Below are 11,740 nucleotides of genomic sequence, written 5' to 3' on the forward strand. Positions count from 1 at the left end.
CAATTTTTCCCAGTATTTTTCCCAATTTTTGTACCTTTTTTCCCATTTTTTAAACATTTTTTCTATGATTTTTCTACAGTTTTTCTACAAATTTTCCCAATATTTTTACAATTTTTTCCTGATTTCTCGATATTTTTTCCTTTCCGATTTTTCCCAGTTTTCCCCTGCTTTTTTCCCAATTTTTCATCGATTTTTGGACAAGTTTCCCCGGTTGTCCCCAGATTTTTCCCAATTTCCCCAATTTTTCTTTGTTTTTCTGTGATTTTTCCTGAGTTTTCTGGGGTTTTTTTAGGAGTTTAGTGCAGATTTTTTTCAGATTTTTTAGAGCGTTTGTTGTGGCTTTTTCCCAGTTTCCCCCAATTATTTTTAATTTCCCACAATTTTTCCCAACCCACCCCAATCTTTCCCCAATTTTTTGATTTTTTTTTCAGCTTTTCCTTCAAACTTCCCTCAATTTTCCTGGATTTTCCCCATTTTTTTCCACACTTTCTCCCAGTTTTTGGAGGTTTTTGCTGCAGATTTCTCCAGATTTTTCCCCCATTCCCGCTCCCTCCGGGCTGATTTTGTCATTCCATCCCCAAATTCCCACTTTTTCCCATTTTTTTCCCATTTTTCCCGTTTTTTTCCCCGTTTTCCAGGTGGCTCTGCTGGAGACCAACCCGTACCTGCTGGCCCTGACCATCGTGGTCTCCATCGTGCACAGCGTCTTCGAGTTCCTGGCCTTCAAAAACGGTGACAATTCCCAACATTCCCAACAAATTCCCAACTTTTCCCAGAATTTCCGACTTTTCCTGGGAGCCCATCCTAAAAATCCGGGGAATTCTGCCCAAAAATTCTGGGAAATTAATCCCAAAAATCCGGGGGATTCATCCCAAACATCCTGGGATTCGAGTTCCTGGCCTTCAAAAACGGTGACAATTCCCAACATTCCCAACAAATTCCCAACTTTGTCCAAAATTCCCAACTTTTCCTGGGAACTCATCCTAAAATTCTGGGGAATTCTGCCCAAAAATCCCTGGGAATTAATCCTAAAAATCTGGGGAATTCAGCCCAAAAATCCCTGGGAATTCAGCCCAAAAATTCTGGGAAATTAATCCTAAAAATCCGGGGAATTCAGCCCAAAATCCCTGGGAACTCATCCTAAAAAATCCGGGAAATTAATCCCAAAAATTCCCAGGAATTCAGCCCAAAAATCCCTGGAAATTAATCCTAAAAATCCGGGCGATTCAGCCCAAAAATTCTGGGAAATTAATCCTAAAGATCCGGGGGATTCAGCCCAAAAATTCCTGGGGATTCAGCCTAAAAATTCCGGGAAATTAATCCCAGAAATCTGGGGAATTCTGCCCAAAAATCCCTGGGGATTCAGCCTAAAAATTCTGGGAATTCGAGTTCCTGGCCTTCAAAAACGGTGACAATTCCCAACATTCCCAACTTTTCCCAAAATTCCCAACTTTTCCCGGGAACTCATCCTAAAATTCTGGGGAATTCTGCCCAGAAATTCTGGGAAATTAATCCTAAAAATCCGGGAAATTCAGCCCAAAAATTCCCAGGAATTCAGCCCAAAAATCCCTGGGGATTCAGCCCAAAAATCCCTGGGAATTAATCCTAAAAATCTGGGAATTCAACCCAAAAATCCCTGGGAATTCAGCCCAAAAATTCTGGGAAATAATCCTAAAACGGACAAAAACCACCTAAACGCCACACAGAAAAGACCCTTAAAGGAAAGCACGCAAAAAAAATGGGATTCAGCCCAAAAATCCCTGGGGATTCAGCCTAAAAATTCTGGGAAATTAATCCCAGAAATCTGGGGAATTCTGCCCAAAAATCCCTGGGAACTCATCCTAAAAAATCCGGGAAATTAATCCCAAAAATCCCTGGAAATTAATCCTAAAAATCTGGGGGATTCAGCCTAAAAATCTGGGAATTCAGCCCAAAACTTTTGGGAATTAATCCTAAAAATCCGGGGGATTCAGCCCAAAAATCCCTGGGAATTCAGCCTAAAAATTCCGGGAAATTAATCCCAAAAATCTGGGGAATTCTGCCAAAAATCTTGGGAATTCAAGTTCCTGGCCTTCAAAAACGGTGACAATTCCCAACATTCACAACTTTTCCCAAAATTCCCAACTTTTCCCGGGAACTCATCCTAAAATTCTGGGGAATTCTGCCCAGAAATTCTGGGAAATTAATCCTAAAAATCCCTGGGAATTCAGCCCAAAAATCCCTGGGGATTCAGCCCAAAAATCCCTGGGAATTAATCCTAAAAATCTGGGAAATCAGCCCAAAAATTCTGGGAATTCATCCCAAAAATCTGGGGAATTCTGCCCAAAAATCCCTGGGAACTCATTCTAAAAATCTGGGAATTCAGCCCAAAAATTCCGGGAATTCAACCCAAAAATCTTGGGAATTCGAGTTCCTGGCCTTCAAAAACAGTGACAATTCCCAACATTCCCAACAAATTCCCAAAATTCCCCCCAGAATTCCCAGAAATTCCCATTTTCCGCAGACATCCAGCTCTGGAACAGCCGCCAGTCCCTGCGATTCCCAAATCCCCATTTTTGACCCTTTTTCTCCATTCCCACTGGGATTTTTCCCCCAAATCCCTCAATTCCAGCCCAGAATTCCCAGAAACTCCCATTTTTTCCGCAGACATCCAGTTCTGGAACAGCCGCCAGTCCCTGCGATTCCCAAATCCCCATTTCTGACCCTTTCCCTCCATTCCCAATGGGATTTTTCCCAAAAACCCCAAAAACCCCAATTCCACAAAATCCCTTTTTGACCCTTTTTCTCCGCATGCATTAACCTGCGATTTTCCCCCAAAATCCCCATTTTTGACCCTTTTTCTCCATTCCCTCTGGGATTTTTCCCCCAAATCCCTCAATTCCCGCCCAGAATTCCCAGAAATTCCCATTTTTCGCGCAGACATCCAGTTCTGGAACAGCCGGCAGTCGCTGGAGGGGCTCTCGGTGCGCTCCGTGTTCTTCGGCGTGTTCCAGTCGCTCGTGGTGCTGCTCTACATCCTGGACAACGAGACCAACGTGGTGGTGCAGCTCAGCGTGCTCGTGGGGCTGCTCATCGACCTCTGGAAGATCACCAAGGTCATGGACGTCAGGGTCAGTCTGGGGCGAAACACGGGGAAATCGGGAAAAATGGGAAAAAATGGTGAAAAACGGTGAAAAGATGGTGAAAAATGGGGGGAAAAATTGGTAAAAAATGGGGATAAAATGAGGGAAAATTGAGGCAAAAAAGGGAAAATAAGGGCAAAACACATGGGGAAAAAATGGGGGAAAAACCAAGGAATAAATGGGGAAAAAATGGCAAAAAACGGTGGAAAAATGGCAAAAAATGGCAAAAAACCGTGAAAAAATGGCAAAAAATGGGGATAAAATGGGGGAAAATTGAAGGAAAAAAGGGAAAATAAAGGCAAAACACATGGGGAAAAAATGGGGGAAAAACCAAGGAATAAATGGGGAAAAAATGGTGAAAAACGGTGGAAAAAATGATGAAAAATGGCAAAAAATGGGGACAAAAGGAGGGAAAAGCAGCTCAGCGTGCTCGTGGGGCTGCTCATCAACCTCTGGAAGATCACCAAGGTCATGGACGTCAGGGTCAGTCTGGGGCGAAACACGGGGAAATCGGGAAAAATGGGAAAAAATGAAAAAAATGACAAAAGAGCAAAAAAATGGTGAAAAACGGTGAAAAGATGGTGAAAAAATTGGCAAAAAATGGGGATAAAATGGGGGAAAATCGAGGGAAAAAAGGGAAAATAAAGGCAAAACACATGGGGAAAAATGAGAGAAAAATGAAGGAATAAATGGGGAAAAAATGGCAAAAAACGGTGGAAAAATGGCAAAAAATGGCAAAAAAACGTGAAAAAATGGCAAAAAATGGGGATAAAATGGGGGAAAATTGAAGGAAAAAAGGGAAAATAAAGGCAAAACACATGGGGAAAAAATGGGGGAAAATCAAGGAATAAATGGGGAAAAAATGGTGGAAAATGGCAAAAGAATGGCAAAAAAACGGTGGAAAAATGGCAAAAAATGGGGATAAAAATGGGGGAAAATTGAAGGAAAAAAGGGAAAATAAAGGTAAAACACATGGGGAAAAATGGGGGAAAAACCAAGGAATAAATGGGGAAAAAATGGTGGAAAAATGGCAAAAAACGGTGAAAAATGGGGGGAAATGGGGATAAAATGGGAGAAAATTGAAGGAAAAATAGGAAAATAAAGGCAAAACACATGGGGAAAAAATGGGGAAAACCAAGGAATAAATGGGGAAAAAATGGTGAAAAAGGGTGAAAAAAGGGCGAAAAATGGTGAAAAACGGTGAAAAGATGGTGAAAATTGGGGGGAAAATATAGGGAAAAACAGGAAAAAATAGAGGGGAAAATGGGAAAATAAAGACAAAACAAATGGGGAAAAAAATTGGGGGAAAAATGGGGAATAAATGAGAAAAAAAAAGTGAAAAATGGCGAAGAAATGGGGAAAAATTTGGGATTTTTCAGCGGGGTTAATTTGGGATTTTCCCATTTTTCTGCGGGATTAATTTGGGATTTTTCTGCGGGGTTAATTTGGGATTTTCCCATTATTCCAAGGGATTAATTTGGGATTTCCCAAGGGATTAATTTGGGATTTATTTGGGATTTATTTGGGATTTCCTGTGGGGTTAATTTGGGATTTTCCCATTTTCCCAATGGGTTAATTTGGGATTTTTCTGCAAGGTTAATTTGGGATTTTTCAGCAGGGTTAATTTGGGATTTATTTGGGATTTCCTGCAGGGTTAATTTGGGGTTAATTTGGGATTAATTTGGGATTTATTTGGAATTTCCTGCAGGATTAATTTGGGATTTATTTGGGATTTCCTGCAGGGTTAATTTAGGATTAATTTGGGGATTTATTTGGGATTTCCTGCGGAGTTAATTTGGGATTAATTTGGGATTTATTTGGGATTAATTTGGGATTAATTTTGGGATTTATTTGGGATTTCCTGTGGGATTAATTTGGTATTAATTTGGGGTTAATTTGGGATTAATTTGGGATTAATTTGGGGGTTTATTTGGGATTTCTTGTGGGGTTAATTTGGGATTTATTTGGGATTTCCTGCGGGATTAATTTGGGATTAATTTGGGGTTAATTTGGGATTAATTTGGGATTTATTTGGGATTAATTTGGGGTTAATTTGGAATTAATTTGGGGTTAATTTGGGATTAATTTGGGATTAATTTTGGGATTAATTTGGGATTTATTTGGGATTTCCTGCGGGATTAATTTGGGATTAATTTGGGATTAATTTGGGATTAATTTGGGGGTTTTTTTGGCAGCTGGACCGGGAGCAGCGCCTGGCCGGGCTCCTGCCCCGGCCGCGCTTCACCGACAAATCCACCTACGTGGAGAGCTCCACCAAGGTCTACGATGATGTGAGTGGGCATTCCCGGGAATTCCTGGGAATTTGGGAATTTGGGAACCCTCGGGATGGGAATTTGGGAATTCGGGAATTTGGGAACCCCCGGAATGGGAATTTGGGAATTTGGGAACCCCCGGGATGGGAATTTGGGACTTTGGGAATTTGGGAACCCCAGGGTGGGAATTTGGGAATTTGGGAATCCCCGCGATGGGAATTTGGGAATTTGGGAACCCCATGGATGGGAATTTGGGAATTTGGGAATTTGGGAATTTGGGAACCCTCGGGATGGGAATTTGGGAATTTGGGAATTTGGGAACCCCATGGATGGGAATTTGGGAATTTGGGAATTTGGGAATTTGGGAACCCTCGGGATGGGAATTTGGGAATTTGGGAATTTGGGAACCCCATGGATGGGAATTTGGGAATTTGGGAACCCTCGGGATGGGAATTTGGGAATTTGGGAATTCGGGAATCCCCGGGGTGGGAATTTGGGACTTTGGGATGGGAATTTGGGGTGGGAATTTGAGATAGACCCCCGGGATCCCAAACCAGCCAACCCCCAAAAAAACCCAAACCCTCAAACCCCCAAAACCAAAATTGAGTTTTTGGGGTCATGGCGTTCGGTACACAATGATCCCAAACCAGCCCCAAAACCCCCCAAACTCCCCCAAATTGACCTGAAACAAACCCAAACCCCTCAAACACCCAAAAGGCCCCAAATCCCCCCGTTCTGAGGTTTTTTTGGGGTTTCCAGATGGCGTTCCGGTACCACAATGATCCCAAACCAGCCCCAAATCCCCCCAAACTCCCCCAAATCGCCCCCAAATCCCCCTCAAACCCCCCAAACCAGCCCCAAATCCCCCCCAAACCAACCCAGAATCTCCCCAAACCCCCTCAAACCCCCAAAAGCCCCCAAACCCCCCGTTCTGAGGTGTTTTTGGGGTATCCAGATGGCGTTCCGGTACCACAATGATCCCAAACCAGCCCCAAATTCCCCCCAAACTCCCCCAAATCCCCCCAAAATCCCCCTAAAAGCCCTCAAACCCCCAAAAGGCCCCAAACCCCCCGTTCTGAAGTTGTTTTTGGGGTTTCCAGATGGCGTTCCAGTACCACAATGATCCCAAATCCCCTCAAACCCCCAAAAAGCCCCAAACCCCCCATTCTGAAGTTGTTTTTGGGGTTTCCAGATGGCGTTCCGGTACCACAATGATCCCAAATCCCCTCAAACCCCCAAAAGGCCCCAAACCCCCCGTTCTGAGGTTGTTTTTGGGGTATCCAGATGGCGTTCCGGTACCACAATGATCCCAAATCCCCCTCAAACCCCCAAAAGGCCCCAAATCCCCCGTTCTGAAGTTGTTTTTGGGGTTTCCAGATGGCGTTCTGGTACCACAATGATCCCAAACCAGCCCCCAAACCCCCCAAACCAACCCAGAATCCCCCCAAATCCCCCCAAACCCCCAAAAGGCCCCAAACCCCCAATCTAGGTTTTTGGGGTCCCAAGGCGTTCGGTACCCCCAATGATCCCAAACCAGCCCCAAATTCCCCGCAAACTCCCCCAAATCCCCCAAAATCCCCCCAAATCCCCCCAAACCCCCAAAAGGCCCCAAACCCCCCGTTCTGAGGTGTTTTTGGGGTTTCCAGATGGCGTTCCAGTACCACAATGATCCCAAAACCCCAAATCCCCCAAACCCCCAAATCCCCCAAAATCCCCCAAAGCCCTCAAACCCCCCAAAAGGCCCCAAACCCCCCGTTCTGAAGTTGTTTTTGGGGTTTCCAGATGGCGTTCCAGTACCACAATGATCCCAAATCCCCTCAAACCCCCAAAAGCCCCAAACCCCCCATTCTGAGGGTTTTTGGGGTTTCCAGATGGCGTTCCGGTACCACAATGATCCCAAATCCCCTCAAACCCCCAAAAGGCCCCAAACCCCCCAATCTGAGGTTGTTTTTGGGGTTTCCAGATGGCGTTCCGGTACCTGTCGTGGATCCTGTTCCCGCTGCTGGGCTGCTACGCCGTGTACAGCCTGCTGTACCTGGAGCACAAGGGCTGGTACTCCTGGGTGCTCAGCATGCTCTACGGCTTCCTGCTCACCTTCGGTGAGTGCTGGCCGCGCCCCAGACAGCCCCGAAATAGCCCCGAAAAATTCCTGAAATAGCCCTGAAATAGCCCTGAAAAATTCCTGAAATAGCCCCGAAAAATTCCTGAAATAGCCCTGAAAAATTCCTGAAATAGCCCCTGAAAAATTCCTGAAATAGCCCTGAAAAATTCCTGAAATAGCCCTGAAAAATTCCTGAAATAGCCCTCAAACAGTCCCAAAATATTCCTGAAATAGTTCCAAAATATTCCTCAAAACAGTCGCAAAATGTCCCGGAAAAATTCCTGAAATAGTCCCAAAATATCCCTGAAATATCCCTGAAAATAGTCCTAAAATATTCCTGAAAACAGTCCCAAAATATTCCTGAAATAGTCCCAAAATATCCCTGAGATAGCCCCAAAATATCCTGGAAAAATTCCTGAGATAGCCCCAAAATATCCTGGAAAAATTCCTGAGATAGCCCCAAAATACCCTGGAAAAATTCCTGAGATAGCCCCAAAATATCCTGGAAAAATTCCTGAGATAGCCCCAAAATATTCCTCAAAATAGTCTCAAAATATCCCTGAAAAAGTCCCAAAATATCTTTGAAATATTTCTGAAATATTCTTGAAATATCCCTGCAAATGTCCCCCAAAATACCCCTGAAATAGTCCCAAAATATCCCTGAAAAATTCCCAAAATATCCCTGAAAAATTCCCAAAATATCCCCCAAATATTCCCAAAATGTTCCTAAAATGTTCCTGAAATAGCCCTGGAAATGTCCCCAAAATATCCCCAAAAACGCTCCTAAATCCCCTAAAAACGTTCGTTCCTAAATCCCCTAAAAACGTTCCTAAATCCCCTAAAAACGCTCCCAAATCCCCCAAAAACGTTCCTAAATCCCCTAAAACCACCCCCACACCCCAGTTTTTTCTCCAGGTTTCATCATCACTACAAGATCCCATCCATGGTCCTCAACACCTTCAACCCCAAAATTCCCGAAACCGTTCCCAAACCCCCAAAACTGCTCCTAAACCCCCCCAAAAAACGCTCCCAAATCCCCTAAAAATGCTCCCAAATCCCCAAAAAACGTTCCTAAATCCCCTAAAACCATCCCCAAACCCCAGTTTTTTTCTCCAGGTTTCATCATCACTACAAGCTCCTATCCATGGTCTCCTCACCAAAATCAACACCTTCAACCCCCAAAATTCCCGAAATCGTTCCCAAACCCCCAAAACTGCTCCTAAACCCCAAAAAACGTTCCTAAATCCCCAAAAAACGTTCCTAAAGCCCCTAATATGCCGCAGGGTTCATCATTTTTGTCCCCCAGGCTGTTCATCATTACAAGCTGCATCCGTGGTCGCCACCTGCCCGACCGCATGCTCACCTACAAGGCCCTCAACACCTTCATCGACGACCTGTTCGCCTTCGTCATCAAGATGCCCATGATGTACAGGATAGGCTGCCTGAGGGACGGTGAGCCGGGATTTTGGGGGGAATTTGGGGGATTTGGGGATTTTTGGGAATTTTGGGAAATTTTGGGGGGGTTTTGGGGAATTTGAGAGGGAGTTTTGGGGTTTCCAGGTGGAATTTTGGGGTTCCAGAAAGGGATTTTGGGGATTTGAGAGGCAGATTTGGGGTTCCAGAGGAGATGCCCATGATGTACAGGATAGGCTGCCTGAGGGACGGTGAGCCGGGATTTTGGGGGAATTTGGGGGATTTTGGGAAATTTTGGGGAATTTGAGGGGAATTTTGGGGAATTTGAGATGAAGTTTTGGGGATTCCAGGTGAAATTTTGGGGATTTGAGAGGCAGATTTGGGGTTCCAGAGGAGATGCCCATGATGTACAGGATAGGCTGCCTGAGGGACAGTGAGCCGGGATTTTGGGGGGAATTTTGGGGATTTTGGGGAATTTGGGGGGAATTTGGGGAATTTGAGGGGGAGTTTTGGGGTTTCCAGGTGGAATTTTGGGGTTCCAGAAAGGGAATTTGGGGTTCCAGAGGAGATGCCCATGATGTACAGGATAGGCTGCCTGAGGGACGGTGAGCGGGGAATTTGGGGGAAATTTGGGGGATTTGGGGATTTTTGGGCAATTTTGGGGAATTTGAGGGGGGGAATTTGAGGGGGAGTTTTGGGGATTCCAGGTGGAATTTTGGGGATTTGAGAGGCAGATTTGGGGTTCCAGAGGAGATGCCCATGATGTACAGGATAGGCTGCCTGAGGGACGGTGAGCGGGGATTTTGGGGGAATTTGGGGGATTTTTGGGAAATTTTGGGGAATTTGAGGGGAATTTTGGGGAATTTGAGATGAAGTTTTGGGGATTCCAGGTGAAATTTTGGGGATTTGAGAGGCAGATTTGGGGTTCCAGAGGAGATGCCCATGATGTACAGGATAGGCTGCCTGAGGGACGGTGAGCCGGGATTTTGGGGGGAATTTTGGGGATTTTGGGGAATTTTGGGGGGAATTTGGGGAATTTGAGGGGGAGTTTTGGGGTTTCCAGGTGGAATTTTGGGGTTCCAGAAAGGGAATTTGGGGTTCCAGAGGAGATGCCCATGATGTACAGGATAGGCTGCCTGAGGGACGGTGAGCGGGGAATTTGGGGGAAATTTGGGGGATTTGGGGATTTTTGGCAATTTTGGGGAATTTGAGGGGAATTTTGGGGAATTTGAGGGGGAGTTTTGGGGATTCCAGGTGGAATTTTGGGGATTTGAGAGGCAGATTTGGGGTTCCAGAGGAGATGCCCATGATGTACAGGATAGGCTGCCTGAGGGACGGTGAGCGGGATTTTGGGGGGAATTTTGGGGATTTTGGGAAATTTTGGGGAATTTGAGGGGGAGTTTTGGGGGGGATTTGGGGAAATTTTGGGGTTCTAGAAGGGAATTTTGAGGATTCCAGGAGGGGATTTTTGGATTTGAGAGAGAATTCTGGGATTGCGGAAAGGTGATTTGGGGATTCTAGAGAGGGAATTTTGGGGTTCCAAAACAGAATTTGGGGATTTGAGAGGGAATTTTGGGGTTTCCAGGTGGAATTTTGGGGATTCCAGAAAGGGAATTTGGGGTTTCCAGAGGAGATGCCCATGATGTACAGGATAGGCTGCCTGAGGGACGGTGAGCGGGGAATTTGGGGTGAATTTGGGGGATTTTGGCCAATTTTGGGGAGGATTTTGGGGAATTTCAGAGGGAATTTTGGGGTTTCCAGAGGAGATGCCCATGATGTACAGGATGGGCTGCCTGAGGGACTGTGAACGGGATTTTGGGGTGAATTTTAGAGATTTTGGGAAATTTTGGGGGTGGATTTTGGGCTAATTCGAGCTGGACTTTTGGGCGTTCCAGAATGAACATTTGGGGGATTTGAGATGCAATTCTGGCCGTTCCCAAACCGTTCCTCCATAACCCCAAAAAAACCCTGAATTTCTCCAAATTTGCCCCGAACAAACGCCCAAAACCCCCAAATCTCCCCGAATTTTCCCCAAAAAAAACCCGAATTTTCCCCCCCTCCCCGATGGCAGACGTGGTGTTCTTCATCTACCTGTACCAGCGCTGGATTTACCGCGTGGACCCCACGCGCGTCAACGAATTCGGCGGCACCGGCGAAGCCCCCGCGGCGCCGCCCCCCGAGCCCGCCCGCGACAAAAAAAACGATTAAAAAAAAAAAATTAATAATAACTAATTAATTAAATAATAAAATAAATAAATACATAAATAAATCCCCCCATTCCCCCTCCCCCCCGGACGGAACGTTCCAGAACTTTCCATCCCCCCCCACCCCCCCCACCACCACCCCGTGATGGGGGAGGGGGCGGTGAGGGGGGGTTCCCATTGGCCAGATGGGATTTTTGGGGGGATTTTGGGTTTTTTGGGGTGTCACCTCCTGTCCCTTCCATTCCCGGGTTCCCATTGGCCAGATGGGATTTTTGGGGGGGATTTTGGGTTTTTTGGGGGGATTTTGGGGGTGTCACCTCCTGTTCCCTCCTCTCCAAGGTTCCCATTGGCCAGATGGGATTTTGGGGGATTTTTGGGGGGATTTTTGGGGGATTTTGGGGTTTTTGGGGGTGTCACCTCCTGTCCCCTCCCTCTCCCAAGTTCCCATTGGCCAGATGGGATTTTGGGGGGATTTTGGGGGTGTCACCTCCTGTCCCCTCCATTCCCAGATTCCCATTGGCCAGATGGGATTTTGGGGGGATTTTGGGGAGGATTTTGGGGGATTTTGGGGTTTTTGGGGGGTGTCACCTCCTGTCCCCTCCATTCCCAGATTCCTATTGGCCAGAT

The 11,740-nt window shown here is 45.8% G+C and overlaps 1 protein-coding gene across 1 annotated transcript in view; it reads left to right on the forward strand.

Annotated features, from left to right (window-relative positions):
• The window catches only part of CLPTM1 (CLPTM1 regulator of GABA type A receptor forward trafficking), a 30,662-nt gene extending 19,274 nt beyond the window's left edge, over positions 1 to 11,388 (forward strand). Inside the window, 7 exon segments of the mRNA XM_030970791.1 lie at positions 639 to 732; positions 2,920 to 3,110; positions 5,318 to 5,413; positions 7,359 to 7,494; positions 8,780 to 8,835; positions 8,837 to 8,948; positions 10,981 to 11,388. Of these exon segments, the coding sequence (XP_030826651.1) occupies positions 639 to 732; positions 2,920 to 3,110; positions 5,318 to 5,413; positions 7,359 to 7,494; positions 8,780 to 8,835; positions 8,837 to 8,948; positions 10,981 to 11,117 (822 nt within the window). The 3' untranslated portion in view covers positions 11,118 to 11,388.
• The last annotated feature ends 352 nt before the right edge of the window (positions 11,389 to 11,740 follow it).

This window comes from Camarhynchus parvulus, unplaced genomic scaffold, assembly GCF_901933205.1.
Source record: "Camarhynchus parvulus unplaced genomic scaffold, STF_HiC, whole genome shotgun sequence".
Classification (NCBI taxonomy): Eukaryota; Metazoa; Chordata; class Aves; order Passeriformes; family Thraupidae; genus Camarhynchus; species Camarhynchus parvulus.